We start from the raw sequence: 22695 nt of genomic DNA, 5'->3' as shown, positions 1-22695 counted from the left end.
ACGACCGAAAACTATCTTAATATTAACCCTCCGCCACGAACGCCATATTACCGAAATTTTAAAAATGGATACAAAGAACTTTAAACATTTCAGTTAGTTTTTCCTGCCTAAATAAAATAAAGGTCCATGTCGACGGTACAAACAACACTCTCTATTAATAATAGAAAATCATTTTTATTAACTTATTTGCTAAATATTAAAGATTTACTACTTTTTAGTTAATTACGATGACGATATTCAGCATAGGACCGATTGTTATTTATAAAAAGGCCGTGTATGGTGGTATAGCGTTTATATACGCGAAAGCGACAGAACCGATTGAGTCCAAACCCATATATACTGGTGTCTATTGTGAATAGCGCAAAAACAAATGCAAGTTGGTGGCGCTGGAGTTGCGATATATCAAAAATCAGTACCTACAGTCCGATTTCATTCAAATTCCGAGCATGCATTACAACGTTTCACGGGTTTGGGAATTGTGTGCTGTTACAACAACATTACATAGTCATCGAAAGTCCGCCCTTATGTTCTTAGCAATTGTTTCGCAACATTGTTGCTGAAGGTTGCTGTGAGTTTCCGCAAGGCCAGATAACAGATTCTGTTCCAAATGTTTGCATTTTAACTCAAGCCTGTTCTGTTACAAAAAAAAACAAGTTTCTAATAAAGAAAATCGATGAAAATGGGCAAAGATTTTTTGGCAGAGAACCTGTTATTTTTTTAATTTTTCTTCTGTTAAAGATTGATTTTTATAATTTTTTCATAAAAAAAAATCGGAATGATTAATTAATTTGTCAGAAACTATAAGTCCTATTTCAAAGTGATGTATACATGGTTTATGTAGAATTTTATTAGCTTTCATTTTGCGTATTTTATGTTAAGATTGATAAATTGGTTCGTAAGATATACGTGATTAAGAGCAACCAATTTTTGTTTTAAGCTGAATAACGGTAAATTGAAAGTATTTCAAAAACTTGTCCATAGAATAAAAAATTAACTAGATTTTCGGAATCAGCGAGCAATTATATATAGGAATTGTATAGTGGCATCCATTGAAAATTTTTGCCTTAAACCAGTGGAATCGGCCAAAAACGGCCGATGCCGATGGCGATTCTTTTGGCCGATACTAGCGGATGCCGATTAATCGGTCGGACTCTACAGCTTAGTACTTAAAAAATAAGTACCAGTACTGAAGCACTTGAATGTGCTTGAAATTTGGAAGTACAAGTTTAGCATATTTGAAGTATGTACTACGATAAGTAAACGAAGAAAAAACACTTCACTAAGTATGGTGCTTCTGCTTTAAAATTTAAAGCTGCCTGCGAACGGTCCCGTCCGACGCACGGGCTTGTATACATAAGTGCCTTCTCTATGAACACTCTCCGTGCATACTCGTGGGACCAAAATATGAATGACAAGACAATCAACAAAAAAAACTTTGCTTGCAGCAAAGAATTCCAAAGACGCCTGATCCGCGCGTCTGATCACCCTAAATCCGCGAAAGGATCCACAATCAAAAAATAAAAATTAATAAGTTAATTAACACTTTTTTCACTAAAATTTCTATTGTCTTCGAAAGTATTAGTCCGACAAAATTTTGTATACGGACCTTTTTTGCGGAGAATCGAAGTAAGCTAAGAAAAACTTTTTTTAAGTCCTGAACTTTGATGGACTTCGGGGAGCCTAAGATATTGACCAAAACTTTTAATCTTGCACAGATTTTTTAGAGCATAATGAAACATATTTTTGCTATTACCAATCAAAATTCTTAAAAAGCGGATATTCGGCCCTCGCTTGTCCACAGTAATCAGACCCGCCGGGTTATCGAAGAGCTAGTTCCTGACGAGACGGAATAACTTGACGCTGGTCTCCACCCAGCGCTGCCGGTGACTTCGAGTTGTCGTCGACAGTGGCCTCGATGCATTTCTCTATCTAAACTGCAGTAAATCAAAGTGAAAGTGGAGACGGAAAGGCACCAAAACCTCTTCCTGGCATCTGTCTACCTTTCTCTAGACAGGGACGCCCGACCCGAGGAGCTGAACCATTTCATCGCGCAAAACCAGAAGGAACAAATTCTTATAGAATGTGATGCAAACGCGAGTCACTATCTGGGTGTGTTCGACTACCAACAACAGGGGTGAGTCATTCCTATTTCCCAGCCCCGAATGATTTGGGATGGGAAGAAGTGCTGGACTTAGCTCTAACAATGGATGGTCTTACCGCCGATGACCGGAGAGTTACGATGGACCATCAATGTCGAATCATTGTTGGATACTCTTCAGCACGCGCAGAAAATCCACTACCTCTACCCTATTCCGGAAATAAACAGCTCATAAATTACTAGAAACCTTCATCAATATACACTTTCCTGGCTGCTATCCCAGACCAAAAATATGGCCTCAAGCAAGTGGACAGCAGATTTTAAAAGAGTTGCTTGACTTAATCGTAGACAAAGAAAAAACCAAAGCCAGTATCAGCTTGACTCACATCCCGCACAGCTGGATAACAGTCAAGGTTTTATTCATTCTTAGGCCGGGCTGTCATACGACCAATACTAACTTACGAGGCGTTAGTTTGATGGCCAGCACTACACAAATAATACAACGTAAGGAAATTAAGCAGTATACCAAGAGCAGCTTATGCAGGTGCCCCAGGAGCATTGTAAGTCGTATCCCAGCCACTGAACTCCACATCAAAGAATCAGGGAAATGTTCAGACTATATACCTGCTACGATAGATTTCAGGAAAAACTTTCAGGTGAAGATTCTTTCTAGACGTGATTGGTGTAGGGCAAGGATAGTCGAGGAGAATGCCACTGTAATCTATACCGACCGGTCCAAAATGGACTGCGTTGTGCGTGCGGGGGTGTTTTCTGAGATGTTTAATGTCGCTCTCGTTCCGACTGCCGAACTTCGCAGCGGGACCTGTGTACAACACGAAATCGCATTCATCCTATACACAAAGTATGACCGATTACTCTAGTCTTCTTTTCACACTTTTCTTAACAAGTGTCATTGGCAGTTTGTACTCGTATTGTCGCAAACAAAGTTTACTACAAATGTGTTTAGATCATATGTATACTCGTGCTGGAACTTCATTCCTAATACACATACTTAAAGCACGAGATGTACAGAGAAGTAAATGACTTAGCAGACGATTTCAAATTAAAAGTGTATGGGGAATGTATGTGGCATTATATGTACATATATGCTACCGGTATATCGGGTGTATTGAAAAGGTCCACTAGGCAATTAACGTATGCCAATGGAATGCGGAGTCATACTATCCGGCTAAGATACAATCTCCGTCTACTTCGTTTATAGAAAACAGATACAGACCCGAATGAAAAATTCACTCCTTCGTTTCTATATACTTCTTCTATATACAATGTGTCTGGAAATGTATCCAACTTAATTTCGTGTCATTTTTCCCCCCGAATACGCACTCCATACACTTAACGACGACGTCGGAACAATCGGGAAAAAGTCCCTCTGAGTTCCAAGCGGAAGTTCTGGCAATCGAGAGGGTCTACAAAGCTTTAGAGAGAAACTTCGTAGGAGTATCAAAAGCATACCACGATAGAACAAAATAATTGTCTTAACGTATGAGACCGGGTCATATTTTTTAATATTTACATTGATATATTATTATATTGTGCATCTGTACAATGGTTGGAGAGGCCATGTTTTACGCGAAAATGGCATATTTGAAAACTGTGATAAATTAACTGTAAACTGATTAGTACTTACTTTCAATAATAGTTGCGTTCCCTAACTCGCAGAAAGATGCAAGAATTTACAGGAATTTACCAGAAAGCGTTCCCGTACTCGGTTCTCTGGCTTCTTTTGCTTTTTGACAGTTTTACAGGTTTTAACCCAGAAAAGTTGGGGAACGCAACAAATATCTGCTGAGGAAGCCATTGAATCCGTTTAATTCAACGAATTCGATCGTGGCACGTTCTTGCAATTTTTTTATGTGCACTTTCAACTATAACAGTAATTGCTGGTTTGGAGTTACTTCCTAGACATGGGAGATGATGATTTCATATGAAATATTACATACATAATAAAAATTTGTTGATAAATTATCAATACCTTAATAACACAGCTTATTCAAGAAATATTTTTTCAAAAAGTAATGCAAAGGTCCTTTAGGAATCTACGAAAAGAAAAGCCGGGCATACTAGCGATAAAACAAGTGGCGGCCATTTTTATTACACTAGACCAACGCTAGCAGTTGTTCCATATAACAAAAAGTGTATTAAAACTTTAAGGATTAGTGTAATTTATACTATATATTTAGCACCATATAATTTATAAAACCAGAAGTAAATTTTAAAAAATCCAAAATAGCGAATCCAATATGGCGTCCAAGAATTTAAAAATTGCTGAAGTTTCATGAAATTTGGTATGTATAGGTTCTTAACTTCGCTCGTTACAAATTTCAACCTAGTTTTGTAAAATTCAAAGTGCAAAATCCAATATGGCGTCCGAGATTTAAATAATTAATGGATTTTTCAAACCTGAGTAACTTTATTAAAAAATGAGAAAACTGAAGTTTTGGAAATTACGAATTTGGTGTAAAATGAAAAAAAAACAGGCCCAAACCCTTTCTCAGTAGCGCATTAAAAAAAATATTTTCTAATTTCTAGAAAATTTAACACTCTATTTGACAGCTGTCAACTCTCAAAGTTTTAATTTGTCATGGAATTCGTGATTAGCATGTCTAATAATGTAATCAGGGGCATTTAAAATTTAAAATTTCTTTTTTATAAAAAATCCCAGTCCATTTGACAGCTGTCAACTGTAAACGTTTCAATGCGACCAGCGTGCCTAAAAAACTAATCAGTGGTATTTTCAAAACGATTTTCTTATTTTTAGAGAAACTGGGAGTTCATTTGACAGCTGTCAACTGTCAAACTAAAAATTGTATGGCATATTCGGATTTAGCACAACAAAAATACTACGACCCTGCATTTTTATTATAATCGTAACAGCCCTTCTAATTTTTCGCGTAAAACATAGCTCCTCCGGCCACTGTGCGATGGGTAAAAAATTACTGAAATCTCCAATGTGGGACTCCAAGAGCTCCTTAGGTTCACTAAGAGCGGTGACAGCCTAAATGATAGCTATTACAAGGCAAGCTAGGGTTCGACCCCGACCTCGCATCTGGTAACGCTGGGGCCAAAAGGTCTATTAACCCACAATTAAAGAGGTTTGACATTACCAGTTGATGGGCAACCGCTCTTAGAAAAAACCTTTCGGCTGTTACGCCGAGCAGGGATCAAATCAAAGTTGTAACCTTCCGAGTGGCAGCACGCATTGTGTCCCAAACAGTGAATTGATTTTCGTGAACTTTGCCCCCTTTTCGTAAACTTTCCACCAAAAAAATAAAAAATAAATAAAAACACAATGCTTATATATTTAGCGAAAAAAACAATTATTTTTTTCAGATCTTCTGTTTTTAAATTACAAGGTTGTGTAGTTTAATAACAATAAAATTTTAAGTTAGCATAGTTTACGTTTAATATAATTTAAAATAATATTAACAGTTTTAATAATTTCCTGCAATCACCACGCTAAAACCACTGTCTAAGTATACAGAGCAAAAAACCAAAATATTGAAAAAAATACATGTCTTTCAAATAGCAAAACTAGCATCCCTGTCTGGAACATCCAAGGCGTTTGTGGTATAAAATCACAGTAAAAACTCTGTTGAAATTGTTATTACAATTACATGTTTTGGACTGTACTTCTTAGGTTCCGTAGCGTAGCGTGGTAATGGCATACATATTTTTCAACTTGCGTTTTCCGTTGTTTTTGCATAAAAGACTGTGACGTACTCGTACTTCTAGAATACCGATACTCGTAACTCATAATTTTATTTAATCATTCCCGCTTTTTAGCTGCGCTTCAATTTCTTTGAAATTCAAAGAGCTGGGAACGGAAGTTAACTCTACAACTAAGCACGTCTGCATTTTTGTGTGTGGTTGTATTTATAAACTAGCTTTATTTATAGTGTAATTAGATTACAAGTTTATGCTCTTTTGCAAAGACTTTATTGTGTACGGTATTTTAAACATATAGTAATTTTTCGAATTGATCTCACTTTCCGAACCGATTTACATATACATACATACATACATATATATATATATTTTTATAATTACAAACATGAATTTCCACTCCGCCTTGAATTTGTGGAAAGGAGAGAGGGGGACGGCGTGCCGTAAGGAAATGACGTTGAGCAGAGGTGAAGATAAAGACATGCATATTTACATAATACTTGAAACGTTATTATATTTGTGCTGGCGATATGTTTCATGCCACTTCTACATTCATTTGGTATGGGTTTATTCCTGTTATATTATGAAATATCTTTGTTTTTAATTTGCTAATTTCATCTTCCGATTTGTTTTTCTTGGTTGTTTGCATTTAGAAAAATCGCTACAGGCAGGTGGTGGGTATCTAAACACCATAAAATCAAGTTCCTTACTAAGCATTCTTTGTCTTCACGGAAGGGAGGTTTTTGGGGCGACCTACAGTGTGACGGTCCACGTCGACGCTGTTATATACACCTCCACCTGCCCTTACCTCGCCACTATACAAAACACGCCCAGGCTTCCCTCGAGAAACACACCAGCATGGCCAAACGTAATAATGATGATGTCGTCTGCTATGAACGCATATCGCTGGCCCTAGCTCTGCTTACTGTAGATTTTTTTTAAATTTATTTTTGTACATTACAATATTTTTCGTCTCGTATTGCTCCCCTCTCTCCAACGCTCGCTTCGTATCTGGTGATCACACTTAGAATTACGGACTCGAGTATCCTCGTTCGAATGGTCGCGCACTTTTGACATCTGTATGCCTCGTGTGCAGATTTAATGCTGATGTAGTCACATTACTGGGCAGTTCACACACGCTTTTGATCGCAGTTGCGCCACCTGGCGTTGGGCCAGCTGTCGCACCACCACCTGTACCGCTGCTGGGTGATGTAGGCATTGTTGTTGTTGTTATTGTTGCTTTTGCATTCGCCACCTCCTCTGTTTCGGTGGTTGTTACGGGCAATACATAGGCAGTTTTTTCGCCGCGCTCAGGTGTTTCTTCTCGTCGCTGCAATGCATTTTTGCCAGTTATCGATGACTTGTACGTACTGTGATTAGAGCCAGCCAAGTAGAATTTAAAAAATTCGTATGTTGACCAGCATATGGCTGTGGCGGGCATTGAGTACAAAACACGCGCCAACATGCCGCGGAAAAAGCCTTTTACCCCAGCTACTCCATGGATCTGTGAAATGTAAGCGGATGACGTAATGAGTGAAAAAAGTGTAGGGAGGTTTAAAAAGGGAGCTTTTGTTGCTGAAAAATTTGAAACATGTTAGGAAAAACTGATAGTTTTATTTAAATAAATAATAAAACCAATTTAATCCTTAAGATATTTTTTGGTATTCTTCGCGAAGGCAACCGAGAAGTTTCATTATTAAGCAGGAGACGTTTTTTTTTTTTGTAACTATAGGCAAAAATTTGTTTCAAAAGCTATTTTGCTCGAAGAATCTACAAAGTTTAAATTTCCAAGGAGAAATATTTGTTGGAACCATTTTCATGAAGCATCGATACAATTTAAGTATTTTACTCATCTCAAGTCTATTGATGGCAAACATAGTGAAAAAAGCATATATTTTCTTCTTGACATGAATTAATTTTTTATGAATCTGCCGCAAATCTCGTAACTTCAAAAGCTAGGAACAAAAATAAGCAATTTCTTTTTCTTAAATTTTCTGAGCTTTTACTCGATTTATTCAAACAAAATTGAAGTAAAAGGTAAGTAGTTTTAAGAAAAAGCAATTACTTAGTTTTTTCTTTTTTGTTGTATGTATGTATGTACATATCTCCTTACCTGTCGAATCGCTTCAATCATGCCTTTTGTATGACCGTTCTCCTGTGTGTTTAGCAACGTTTTCACTACGTCCAGAGGTGTCGTGAAGGCAGCAGCAGTAGCACCTGCCGCACCACCGGCAACCATATGAACCACGGGACTATATCTCCGTTCATGATTCAACTGAAAAGTTAGTGCGCAAAAGAAGAGTATTCAATGATTGCAGGGTTTAAGAAATTAAGATTCTTAGCATGCAATAATTAACTATGTACCGTATTTTGGAAAAACTCGTATGTTGCAAAATGTAATGTCTGATATGGTATGTTCATCACTAGTTGTGTGGAATATGATCTGTAGAAAGCTTTGATGCCCTCATTGCGATACACATCTTTCATACAGCCAATAACTGTACTATATTTCGAATTGTACATTTGCATGCGTTGTTTTATCACATCCGTTGGATTCGATACGGCATCGTGTATGAGTGTCGCCACAGCACCAGAGGCCACTAAAGACAGTAAAAAAAACACATTAAATACATACATTTGTTCGTATAGCATATAATTTTTCGTTGCAATGAAATATGCATACAAATTTAATTTTTTAATTGAGTTGCATACTTACTATAATTGACATGATTGTTGGTGGTGACCTTAGTCAGGAGCTCTTTCGTCATCTCATAGGAACCAAAGTACAGCGCATGTGCGGGTCCAGCGCCAGCAACAACAGCCGAGACACCACGAATGGGTCTGCGGCGTAGCATCAATAAATAGAAAGGTAGATTAATAAAAAAAATTATGTTCCGTAGAAAATAAAACATCAGCATTATTGTGCATATTGAATGTACGAAATTTAGTAATTGGCTCACCTCATAATACCCTCTTTTTTGATCATATTCTTGAAGGTAGTGCTGATGTCATATTTGGAAGTTACTGGCGATAAACTTTGCATTCTTGTCTAAAAATACAAACCAAAAAATGGTATTCAATGATAACGATTACTTATAGGCAAAACAAAGAGTACATATGAAATTAATCATAGCCGTAAGACGCGTATTATTAATCGATTTTTACATGAAAGTTATTTTTGCGAAAATCATAGTTAACCTTTAAATATGTATATCTGGACTTGTGAATGTATGTATGAATCCACAATGGTGTGATTTGTGGGTGCATACTCGTATTTGGGTACGCATACTTAGTTGAGGGTAACCTTAGAAATGATCTATTGATTATTCAAAGGTGTATATCCAACATATTGATTTTTAAAGACAGGAGAGACGAAATCCAGCAAAGCACTTATACTAAATATTTAAAGGGTTGTACTAAAGAGTCCTTTATATAAAGCTGATCTACTTTATTTTTGCTTGCTGAAGGGGATCCGTACGATAAGTCAAAAATAAAAATGTCGAAACAGAAATTTCGAAATTTAAAAATTTTGGAAATCTCGAAAAAGGTTGAAAAAATGCAAAACGTCGAAAATGTTGAATGTTTGAAAAAAAATAAAAATTAAAAGTGCTTTTCAAATTTGCACGAATTTTACACATCATTCATTACATTATATGTATCGATATATTTTTTTCGCTATATTTATTTTCGACATTTTTCTTTTCGACAATTTTTTTCTCGACATTCTTCATTTTCTATTTATTTATTTTTCGACATTTTTTTCGGTGTTTTTAGTTTCGACGTTTTAAATTTCGAAATATCGTACCAGAACCTGCTGCAGAAGTCAAATATCGAGTGCGACGTACTTACACTTACATGTGAACATACAAACATATATTTAGACTATGTATGTATGTAGGCATGTACATATGTATATGGCTGTATGCATTGAATGGCGTGTGCTCGTAATGGCAATTGATCAGAGCGCACAACGCCCAGTTATCATTCCGAGAATACCTCATTTTTCTTATTTTATATTTATCGCGCTACTGCACTATGTATAGCTTGTTATGATAATAGAAATTAAATATTATAAGAGGCTGTTAGCAGCAGCGGCGTACTTCTAAAACCCATTTCACAATGAAATTTTAAATGACACTTGTGGGGTTTCCGAGAATAATGGTGTTATATAATGATCTCATAGGCATCATAACAAGCTTAAAGGTGGTCATATAAGGAGATGATTTGCTATAGAATATATATATACACACATGCATCCATACATACATACGTATGAATGAAAAATATTATTCGGCTTTAGTTTGCTGATTAAATTTATTAAAGAAATATTTTGCATGCAAAGATTTGTATAGCAAAGATAAAAAATTATAATGTATACATGTACGTACATATGCCTATGTACATATATGATCGCATTCGCCACATGCGAGAGAAAGCTATGGGAGTATATATTTTTTACCACAAATGCGGTAGGAGGTTTGTTATTACCTGCCGAAGTGTGACCACCATTAGAAAAACGACATATGTACATATCGCTCATTTGCTGCAAGAGTTTCATAATCTAAAAAATCAAAAACCCGAGAAAAACGGTTTTAAAGTTTACATACGCTCCTATAGTAAAGATGCAGAAAATTTTTCTTTTAATGTACTATGGTTAATCGCTACAGTTATGCATTTTTCGTGCAACATGGAAGAGGGTGTGTAGGTCATTTCTGCATATATGTAAACATATATTTATCGATATTTCACGACAAACACGAAACAAATGTTTGGGCAACACCCATTACAAAAAAAAAAAGTTGAAAAAATATAGCAAACAAAGGCCCCGTAAAAATACATACAGTACATAGGTACCTAAGTAAACATACAAGCACTCATTTTCCTCGCCTTTCATGGCATATACACGACTAGCAAAGCTCGCAAAATATTCACTTACTTAAAGTAATTTCAACCTGAACTTTGCCTTATGAGTGGAAAAATTTGAATGTAAATTTTTTTAAAACATTCGAAGCCATACTATAGCTATTCACATACTACATATGTATGTACATATGTCGGCCCCTGAAAACGGTGCAACTACAAAATCGTACCTCGTGCATGTCTACAAAAATTCTATGTATTTGTTATGCAACGACTTAGAGAAGGTGGTAATCGACGCAATCAAATGGGGAACCCTGCACAATATAAAATCCAAAAAAAAATGTACACACTAAAAATAAAAGAAAAAAACTACGAACGGCTATATATACTATTCTATACTAAATAGAAAACAAAAAAAAAAAAACTTAAATAGTTAAGCAATGATGCAGCATTTTTAGTGAAAAAACTCTAAAAGTCACGATTTTATTAACTACTTGAAAGCTTTCACAAACCAAAGCATACAACTTAGCACGTTTGCGTAGTTTAGAAGAAAATGCTGGGCGATTTTAGAACGACATGTAAAAAATCATAGACCAGACATGACACACCTACCCAGTTATCATATAACCATATGTATATTAAATATATTTCACAAGCGTGCTTATGGAAGTATTATGTACATATGTACGTACATAAACATATGTACGTGCAACTAAAATTTACTTAAATTTACTATAATTTCATTCATACACATGCTACGTATACATATGGATGCATGTCTGTATGTTGATATATTCTTGTATGTACATACATACATGCATGCATGGTTCATATCTACAATCAAAAAGTAAAAAAAAAATCAAGAGATAATTACTAGGCATCATGTCAGTATAAAATCCATAACAATAAATGTTGTCGCGCATTTTATTACCTCAGTATACCAGAAAAAAAATAACAACAACGCATGCACTCTTTCAATTACAATCGCGGAAAGTCAATAAGTAGCGCATATGTACGAACTTTTTGCATGCGTGTAGTGGAGCAGAAGCCACGATAAATTGCGATTAAATAAACGCTTTACAATTGCTTCCCATTCGCGTAAAAATTGTAAGTTTCGTCGATTTTCTTTTCTTTGACTTTTTCGACCAGCTTAAAGTGAGGGCGGCATGACTGATGATGCGGTTGCAATTGGGATGTAGGAATTGTTTGAAGAAAAAAACAATAATTTTACTTAAGACTACCAGTACCAGTGTATGCTAGCATCCTACAAATATTTCACATGGATACACAACGGATTTAAGTGAACATAAGTAATAATAATAATAATCAATTGCTCTCGTTGCAAGCATCCGAACAGGCATTTAGTAGATGCAGCAACTCTTTCTAGGCGCGTCAAAAGGCATCTCTATAAGTTTACACCCGAGATCCATGGCAGCATTCAACAACCACTGGACCCGACGCTATACAGGCTGGCCTTCAACGACATTAAACAATGGCGGTCTGCACATTGTAACAGCTTAAACTTTAACATATCTAGACTTCCCTGAAGATAATTTAGGTAGGCCTTCTAAAGTAAAGCCACTCTAAGAGGCCTACCCAAGAAGGCCTGAAAAAGTACGTCCTTGCATGTCTTCTAGAAGAGCTTATCCATATACAATTTACTCGAATAGTGGGATCGTCGGTCCTACTGAAAAAAGTCTGATGAGGAAATGTGGTGATTTCCGAAATAGTTATTAGCTATCACTTCTACCACTTTTTCAAATTATTGTTGCTTTTCCACAATAAGTTTTCATTAAAAAAAACTCAATAAAAATTGTTGACTCGAATGCATAAATTTATATTCAGTTTCATTTTCCCCGAACCGGTTCACTTTTCGCTTTTGGTTTCCATGGTTTTACAATGGGCGGATGACAAATTTTCGGGTGAATTTTTTTTTTCAGGCGAAACTCAGGATAAAGCAGAATATTTAGCATTACAAATGAATTTCAATAAACATTTAACTCGCAATAACACATATTTGATATAAACTGTAAGCAAATACTTCAAAGATGTATGATTTTTATAAATTACAGAAGTAACTTTAAAAGAACTCCTCCAAAAGACCTTCTGAAGTACGTCCTATAAAAGCCCTTCTGGAAGGCCTTCTATGGGTAGCGAAAGAAGCTCTTCAATTTGTGCCACTCCATACAAAAACGAAAGGAGTAAGGAATGTAGAGTGGAAGGCCTCTTGACTATCAGGAAGGCCTTTCGGAAGGGCTTTTCACTCCTAAAATTATCTACTGGGTTGTTGGAACATACCAAACATATGTATGTCAAGCATGTGAATTAACTCTTCGTTTGCTATCTAGGCCCTAGCATTAGTTGAGGCTAAGAAGCCGCCACAACAGCAACAGCAGAAAGAGGGTGGTGAGCAGGCGGTATCTAGCCCGGGCCTGGAAATTTTAAAGTGCTTAGGATTTTCTGATAATTGTATTAAGGAAAAGTTTATCAAAACATTTAATAAGTTGCAGTCTTCACTTTGTGTAAGAACATTTATCATACATTTATAATATTATTATATAGTATATGAAGCATTATTCGCCAACTGAAGCCCCCCTCCCCGATGGTCCAGGTAAAACAGAAAATCTGTTATATTTTGGAGAAATGGGAGAAAATGTTAATTTTTAAATTATGACTAACATTTTTTAAAATTGACGTAAAATGGCTCATAAATCGACGGCTGATTGGAAGATCGACCTATCTCGGCAGCCGGTTCTTAGACTCCTTATTTCAGAAACGTTTTCAAGAAGACCTTATTTCAGAATTTGGTTGAAGAACGTCCTATTTCAGGTACCGCTTTAAAAATGCCATATATCAAATTGTTTTCAATAAATTTTCAGCGACAGGACGTCTTTCAACCCCAAATTCTGAAGTAGGGCGTTCTTTAGCCATTTCCTGAGATAGGGCGTTTTCAAATCGGCTGCCGAGTAGGTCGATCTTCCACTCTGCCGTCCATATATTCTTATTTTTTACTTTATTATTATTTAAAGATATATCTAGGTAAATATATTTTATAAAAATATTCTTAGAATTCGTTGGAAAAATTATTTTTAAATGCATTTGTATGCGAATGTGTTTGATGGGAACGCAAGCTCACACTTTTTCGCTCGGAAATTTCTTTTTGCGTCCGTGACAGCCGCTAAATGATCGATTAGTTTTCAGATCACATATTCTATTAGCATATTCGCTTCAATGTTGTATATGCATACATATACATATGTATCTACACATACATACATATATTCTACAGTAAATCCCCTCTCCAATTAATTAAGAATAATAAAATGTAATTTTTTAGCGCACAATGACTAAATGTAATATGCTAATTTCACAATTATTATCAGTGTGGGCCTTTCCCTACCTCCTACATATGTATGTGTTTACACAAACGAACAGTGAAAAATAAAGGTATTACGCAAATAATAATATGTTTAAACGAAAGCAATAAATGAAGAATTTAGGTAAAATTCTCACTATTAAGTCGATCAGTATTGTTTTATTTAACTTGAGAGTAATATCCGGCATTTCTACATATCGTCGTTTAAAGTATAGAACCGCGTAACTGAAATTGTTTGCCCAAAATTGGATTTCCTCACCGAAGCTTTTAGTGAAATGTACCAGCCTGAAATGAGATTGCTTTTTAAAAGAGAGAACCTTTTTCAAAAAAAGAGTGTTTTCACTCTACAAAATAATTGCATTATTTTTATATGCGGTTTTGTACTTTAAACAACTATATGTACGTACAGCACGCGAAAAAAAATTTCACATCAATATTTTTTACCAGTTTTGGCTACTTTTCTTTTACATTTTTTAAGGTTCATTAATTTTTTATTAAAGCTCAACTCGTTATCTACTTAAATCCATATAAGTCCAAATTACAAACTTTGTACAAAAATTTAAAAAATTGCACAAACTTTTCATCCCAATTCCAAGTATTTTAATTCGAATTTCTAAATAAATTTTAGGTATGCAGTTTTATAGCTTATTAAAATCTGCTATAATAAAGTGGGAGTTTGAAGTTGCTAAAAAATTACATTTATGATAATTTTTTTTTCTGGCAGTGTTATGCACTCTTTTCCATATAAAAAAAAATACTTTATATGGAAGAAAATGCGTGGATACCGTCAGCAAAAAAAAAATTATTAAAGTCAACGCCATTTTTTAGCTACTTCAAACTGACACTTTATTTACTAGAATTTAATAAGCTATAAAACTACATACCAAAAATTATTCTAGAAATTAAAATGCTTGGAATTGGGATAAAAAGGTTGTGGAATTTTTATAATTCTTGCACAAAGTCTGAAATTTGGATTTATATGGTATTTGTTAGATGAAAATTAAACAAACAAATAGTCAAACCTGTTCAAAATGTTGAGGTGCTATCGTTTTGTCGCGGGCCGTACCTTCGTATGTACATACGCAAAGCTTATTTTTAATGTATGTATGTATATGCATGTATAGGGTGACCCATCTAGACCTTTCTTTTATTCGCTTTTTTCAAAGATCACGCGTAACTAGTGTCATACTTTCATCTTATTTTTATTCAGTATTATTTGAAAATTCATCATGAATAGGCACACCCAACAACGCCTTAGAATTATTCAGCTGTATTAGCGAAATCAGCATCCTGTGATGGTGTTCATCATCGACCTTCCGACACCCTTATTGCTAATACCGTGTGATCGTGTGATATGACACCTTTTGATTATTTTCTTTTGTGTGATGAAATCAGTTTTCATCGATGAGCCAGCTAAGATTCAAAACTGGAAGCCAACAGTACTCGTGTTATTTGCGAGATACCGAATGGACCGGACCGGCTCCAGCATAGTCGCGCCCAACATTTTGATGACATTATTTTTAATAAGTAAATATCAGAAATTGTTCTTTCGGATAATAATAAAGATTCCCACATCCACTTCGGTTTTAAGTGTTTTATTTAAAATAAAAAAAGGTCTAGATGGATCACCCTATATATAGCTTCACATTAAAACATTATCTGGGTTATAATATTATGTTTTAAATGGTCAATTTAAAAAAATTATCAAAATCTCTATTCTCTATTATCTTATCAAAAAGCTGTTGGAAGTCAGTTACGACAAAAAAGCAAACACGTCAGATTGGCGATAACAGCGCTTCAGCTAAGAGTTTACCACCTAAAGTTAAAAATCCTCGCTATTAAATAATGCGAGTGCAGAAAGGGAAAACGAATCGTCCACAATCGTAGAACATAAAAACCAAAAATATTAATTGACTCAATCTTTCCTCAGCATCGCTGGTTGGTTATAAATCGACATCGTTGCGATAACTCTCTTTAAAATGATTGAGTCAGGTTTGTGAAGTTCAGAGTGTGAACCAACTATAGTATCCAATAATATTTTGCCATTGAAACTGAAAGAAACAGAGCGATTTGTAAAGCAACTACTTGCGGCCGCCGACGCTGAGCGATCATGGTTATCAGGCAGGTTCTGTAATTCACTTCCGAGTGAATATCAACCCCAGCCAATTTGAATTCAAAGCGAGTTTGATTGAAATTCACTCGAAAGTGAATTGCAGAGCCTGCCTGTATATGTTGTTGATGTTGAAACAGCATAAAAATTTTTCAAACAGTGGTCCTTCAGATCAGCTATAGATCCGAATGTCATGGGAACGTTAATACCACCCCTCGGGAGGCGTTCGACTACTGGTTCTAACAACACCCCACAAAAACCGTGTTTCTAATAGCAATCGCCTCTCGGTATTACTTTACGAAAAGCTTCTAAAAAACAACATTTAGCGTTCGTAGGAGGAATAAATCTTCTCGATAACAGTGCAAAACAAAAGATGAGTCAATCCGATAGGTGGCGCAGGAGTCGAGACATTTGAAACCCCGTATTTATAGTCCGATTTGGTTCATATTACGGAAGTTGCGAGTGCCACATTTTTCACATTCGCGAATGCGAATTTTCGAAATGCGAATGTTAGGAATAACATTAAAAAAGCTATAATCCACTTAAATCATCATAATTTTTTTTAAATTATTAGAACATGGAATGAGTGCTTACACTATACAGTGTTTTAATCTCGTAGTCAAAGTTCAAAAGGGGCATATTATATTTCAAAAAAAAAGTAATTTCGAGGCTCTTATATAAGGCCGGCTGCACTGAACAATTGCTCACTTTGAACGCTGGCGGGTGGAGCGCTCAAATATATGCGGGCCAGATCTGCAAATTTGTGGTATTTTAGTTTAGTTTTCCACCAATCGGGACGATTTTCACCGAGATAAGCTCGTTTTACTTTCAGTAAAGCCTTTAATTGAGCTTTAATTTCACGTGTTTTAATGTCTCCGGATTCTACACCCCAGCCTTCGCTTTCGCTGGAGGAATATAAAATTATTATTATTTATAGACTTTTAGCAGTACTTGTTGAAGGCCCCGTTAAATTGCTTAACCGTTTAGCACCTGAAGCTAGAAGCCGATTATTGTCTGCTTTAAAAATATCTGTTTTAACTATTAATTTATTTCTTTAGAAAGTCTCCGCTGCACTGCACATTGATATAATCTATATTTACTGTAGGTAGAGCTGGGTCGTAATGACTCCTTTAGGAAATAAATTACCCCATTACCTGGATCTGTAAGAGTACTTTAGTATTTAGAATTGCTCAAGGGAATTGTAAAAGTAATTGAGAAACTGAAAGTTCATTCACCAAAGTAAAGTGGAATTTTTTGTAATCAAAGATTAAAATCGAAACAACACATTGGACATCTTCTATCTATATCTATGTATATGTAGTATATATAAAAATGTTGTATTCGTTTGTACGAATGTGTGTTTGAATAATTTTTTTTTAATTGTTCGGTATAATACCGGGATTTATGGCCGATATTTTTTTTTTAATTTTGAGCTCAATTAAATTGATAAAATTAAAGAAATATAGCAAATTGGGTATTAGTTTAGGTCGAGTGATAGTGCAATAATTTTTACCTCCCTTTTATTAGCTCGGGATGTAACTATGTAAATACCTGATGACAGTACGAATGGAAATTATAATAGCGAGGTTTAAGTTTTTTAAACTATAATTTTTTTGTATGAAATAAGAGCAGGAAATAATGTTACTCATACGCCATATCGTAAAAGACCGTATTCACACATGGCGTATGAGTAACATTTTCTATCCCGATAGATAATTTCAGGAGTTACAAGCCCTTCCGGAAGGCATACCTGAGAGTCAAGAGGCCTTCCACTCAACATTCGTTTCTCCTTTCTTTTTGTATGGAGTGGCACAAATTGAAGAGCTTCTTCGTGCGCTTCCAATGGAAGGCCTCACAGCGCGGCTTTTATAGGACGTACTTCAGAAGGCCTTTTGGAGTTCTGTTAAAGTTATTCTTTAATTTATAAAAATTATACATATTTGAAGTATTTGCTTACGGTTTATATCAAATATGTGTTATTGCAACTTAAAATGTTTATCGAAACTCATTTATAATGCTAAATAATATAATGCCAGGATGCACTTTTTCCAGTCGTTCTTGGGTAAGCTTCTTAGAATGGATTTACCTAACAAGGCTTACCTAAATTATCTGCTGAGATGTTAAAGTTTGAATTTTTTTCATTCGCAATGCAAATTTAAAATGAAAATACCTTTAGTAAATGGCCTTATCTGAAAAAAACGGTGTACAGATCCGCAACCTAATACCCAAAATTAATTTTACGTGTCTCGGCGTTTTTCCTGTAATTTTAGCGATCTTACGGTGTTATCATCAAAATTTAGCCATAGCAATGCAATATATTTATAAAACCGAACTCTATCCACATTTGTAAAGCAGGATATCAGTAAGAGTACTTCAAAGGCACCAGAAGGCACGCCAGTTTGGGTAGCATTTGGGGTACCATAATATACACAATTAAGTCAGTGCATTTTTATAGATACGCAGGGATTAGTCCAAGAGAGCAGCAGTGCCCGAAGCAGCAACAGTCCGGACTGTTCTTCACCGAAGGGCGAGCATGAAAGTATGCGGGCGGGTCTCATCTACCGCGAAGCACGTTCGCGGTAGGATCTGGAAAATTTAACGGTTATAGGGTAACTCGTTATTCAGCCTATTTAAAGTCCAATTAGTAATATTACTTGGGTATAAGTTATTTATTCAAGGCAGTTAGCAATTCAAGAGTAAACTTTTTTTCATAAAAATTTCGGTACTTTTTAAATAACTTTGAGGAATTGAAGAAAATTACATTACTAGCACGTAATTTATTTGAATTAAAAAACGTAACTCCTTGTAATGGATTAAAAAAAAAAGAATTATATTTGAAATTACTTCTAAGAAATTGAGAAAGTAATCAATACCTTTGCTGTGAACTGAAGGAATTGAATCCTAATTACAATTACTGAGGAATGTTATTGGAATGTAATTGCATATACCCAGCTCTGACCGTAGCCGCTACAATAACAATTGAAGCCAGTTGTGTTTCTTGCTTAAAAATTACGTGGGTTAAAAGTTGCCTACGATAAAATTTAAGTTAACTGCGTTAATCTTTTGAATCCGTTCATTGGAATTCTTAAATTTATAGCTAAAATCTCTTGATTAAGATAACAGAATAGGAATTTGAAAAAAATAAATAAAAATAGATGAGAAAAAAAACTCCTTGGTTAAACCTTATTTTACGTGATTTTACAGAAAGCTGTTCATGTACAAGGTTTATTAAAGCAGATCTTTGGAATACTGAAGTACAGGGAACAGTCTTAATAATTGGCGCCGACTAAGGTATTGTTTAAGAACCTTCCCAACAAGTTACATACAGAAGCAGTTGTCTTCGACAGTAGATGCTAATCCAAACTCTACTATGTATGTACATACATATAAGATTCCTCAACTACGTATTTACCTATACCTGCTTCCCTACTACATATCTGTGACACCTGCCGCCACTAGCTCTAGCACTAACCAACCATATAAACACGTTCATTATTTCCATTTACACATTCCTACATACATATGTTTGTATGTATATATGAAGTATGTAAAAATTCGAGCACGCATTCATTACTAACAATAAATAGACATAACCATCTATGTTCTGGCATGGCATGCCAAAATCGAGCGATTAATCGTAATAAAAAAATACGCATTCGCATAGGGAAAAACAACAATAAAGCAGCCAACAAAGAGGAAAGAATTACATCACGACGCTAAAATTTTAGGTTAGGTACGACGTTGCTAACAGCTGAGCAGGCAGCCAGCTATAGACCCCGGGGCTGCTACAAAACCAAAGAAAATCGATTGAGTCTGCAGTGACCAAGTTTTCCATTTAGAAATTTAATAATTGAGATGTACTTGACAAAAAACTTACTTTAACCGAATCCAATGGATACATAACACAATGTTCCAGCACGCCCGCAAGTGCACCGGCCGTCATGTTGATGCTCACGCTGGTCGTTGGCAATGATTCGTAGTCGTCCACGTTCATGGTGCTTGTTGTATAAAATCACAAGAAACGCAATATATAAACTACACGCCAATCTATAGTCAAATTTTAACGATAGTTTGCTTCTAATGTTGCTATTTAATCGCTTGCGATGCAGAATTTTGGCTGTAAACAAACTGCTTTTACAACGAATAAAGGCAAAACTTGCCTCCGCTGAATAGTGGTTATGCAGATCCCAAACGTTGTCTTCCGATTTCTGCGCGTCACTAAAACTTCGCAATGTGTTTTTCACTCTTTACCGACCGAAAGCCGATGCTGTCGCCTTGCCTTGTCCGCTCTTCCAATCATCAACGAGGTGCAATTGTCACTTGCTTTGACTGTTGCTTGCTTCCCGATTTTCTCTCGGCGGGAGCTATTGTTTCTTTTGCTTTGGCGGTTAGTTTCCTCCACGTTTTCCACTTTCTTACTTTCCACGATATCGGTTGCTTACTTTTCTGCAATTGATAACAGCTACATAAATTAAAATAAGAACAGTGTACCAATTTTGCCGCTACATAATTATATTTTCGCAGCCATTTAGAGTTTGAACAAGTTAACTAATATGTCTTTACCTGCTCGTATGACCTGAATTCCAAACACTTTGCAACTAGTAGTCAAAGCTTCGTGACCAAATCCAAAATAGTCTATGCCAAAAACAATGTACCAATCTGGTTTGCGCACCACCGTTCTTTTGCTAACAATTTTTCAACGATTAAATTAATACTTCATGCAATTAGATTATAAATATATAAGAAAACCGCACTGGTTCGATGCCCTATCAAACGCACGCCCAATTTAATTTTACACTTGGAAAGGCGATATAACTCGCTTTTCCTTAATCTTTTAAATTTCTTTTCACGTGAATTTTCTGTTTTTTTTTGTTGTCAAAGCGTCCGAATTTCAGGTGATGCCACTTTTTAGCTGAGTTTTAATACCACATTTCGCACCTAGATGGCGCCAACTTTCTTTTAGTTTCGTTCCTCAACTGTTCTGCTGGATAAACCTTTGAAACTGTCAAAAACCAAAAAGTACCGGAGCGCTTTTAAGATGAAAACTGGTAAAACTGTCATATACAGTTCAGGCTAGGAATGTTCGATATTTAAGAAAGTATCGATATCATGAATCGATTTAATTCATCGATGTTGACAATTGAATAGAATATTAGACCTGCCTATCAACTCACCTAATTGTGTTATTTCCGTCTTGTATATTTACTGAGGACTAAAACGGCATGCCGGTCGACTCAAGCGGTTTGTCAAACTTAAAAGCTAAATAAATCACACAAGCTGCTGATTAAACCTACTTTAATATTTTCCCATACACTTTTTTGTAGATCAAAAATAAATTTCAACTTAAATATCGGTATTTTTGTGTGTTGCTAAAATTGTTAAATTTTATATTTATTATATAACTTGCAAGTAATGTACGCTCTTTTGTGCCTTTTCAGCTTTCATTGGACGTTCGTATTCACCACGAAAAATGCTAAAGTGTTACTTTGATCGATCAAACTTTCCTCTTTTCTATCAATTGACACAGGCCCTGACCTGAAAAATTTGTTAAAAATGCTAAAATGCGCACGAAACCACCACAACCACAAAATGTCTTATCCTAATATAATTGAATTGTTCATATCAGGAGAATACATTAATTACAAGTATCTATTTTATTAAATGTGATGCAACATTTTCAAAATCTTGGACAAATTCGGCAAAAATCGCGTCACACGGCAACACTCGATTAGTATGACAGCACTTGCAGCAAAAATGAAAATTGCTAGTGCAGTACGAGCAAGTTGAATTTATTTCTCGAAACCGATTTGCGTAATTTCAGTTGCAATTAAGCTGAAATTAGTCAGGAACGCAGAACGTATACTTAAACGCAGTCTGTATACGCAGAGTTTTTTCGATTACTGGAGCCCTCAGTGTTGCTTACTACAGTGTTGCCACTCATCAATGCCTTTTCATAAACTTACCTTTTCAACTACAATTTTTCGTGCTATAATAGATCGTAGCTAAATATAAACTACTTAACCGTTCATCTCTTCTGTGCCAATTGGAAATGCCAAGTGAGTCCAAGCCCTTCTACACTTGGTCTCTCCTTCGCAGTGGGGGCCTTCTCTTCCTCTGCTACCCCCAGCTGACCACGTCCATGTCCTTGTAAAGCTCATACAGCTCATCGTCGCCAACGTCGCGTAAAGGCCCGTAAATCTTCCGCAAAATCTTTCTCTCCAATACTGCAAGAGCCACCTCATTGGATGTTGTCATTGTTCATGCTTCTGCTGGAGAGAGGACTTTAATTCTGAATTGCCTACTCATTCCATAGTAGCATTTGTTGGCAAGGGTGATTCTCCATTGAATTTCGGTGGTGACATTACTATCGGTGTTAATGCTGGTTCCCCAGTAAACTAAATTCTCTACTTTCTCGAAATTATGTATAACTGCCAATAGTGACGTGGGTGCCAAGGCGCGAATGCGCTGAATATTTGTTTGTTGGCAGGAGATACTTCGGCTTGTCCTCGCTAACTACCAGACCCAATCGCCTTGCTCCCTTATCCAAATTGGAAATTCGCGGTTCTT

The 22695-nt window shown here is 35.7% G+C and overlaps 1 protein-coding gene across 2 annotated transcripts; it reads right to left on the bottom strand.

Moving 5' to 3' along the window:
* Nucleotides 1–6399: 6399 nt before the first annotated feature.
* LOC118751096 (mitoferrin-like) lies at nt 6400–20971 on the bottom strand. Of its 2 annotated transcripts, none has more exons than XM_036485863.1 (7): nt 20692–20971; nt 20006–20590; nt 8743–8831; nt 8499–8623; nt 8147–8382; nt 7896–8057; nt 6400–7286 (listed from the first exon to the last, which is right to left on the bottom strand). In XM_036485863.1, the coding sequence occupies exons 2-7, from the start codon at nt 20120–20122 to the stop codon at nt 6813–6815; spliced, it is 1203 nt and encodes a 400-aa protein (XP_036341756.1). In that variant the 5' UTR covers nt 20123–20590; nt 20692–20971; the 3' UTR covers nt 6400–6812. The 2 variants fall into 2 exon arrangements, with proteins under 2 accessions (XP_036341756.1, XP_036341757.1); XM_036485864.1 differs by having other exon boundaries at nt 20006–20574.
* Nucleotides 20972–22695: the final 1724 nt, after the last annotated feature.

This window comes from Rhagoletis pomonella, unplaced genomic scaffold (assembly GCF_013731165.1).
Source record: "Rhagoletis pomonella isolate Grant_MI unplaced genomic scaffold, Rhpom_1.0 Rhpom_scaffold_00535, whole genome shotgun sequence".
Classification (NCBI taxonomy): Eukaryota; Metazoa; Arthropoda; class Insecta; order Diptera; family Tephritidae; genus Rhagoletis; species Rhagoletis pomonella.
This window is presented reverse-complemented; position numbering and strand designations above follow the sequence as displayed.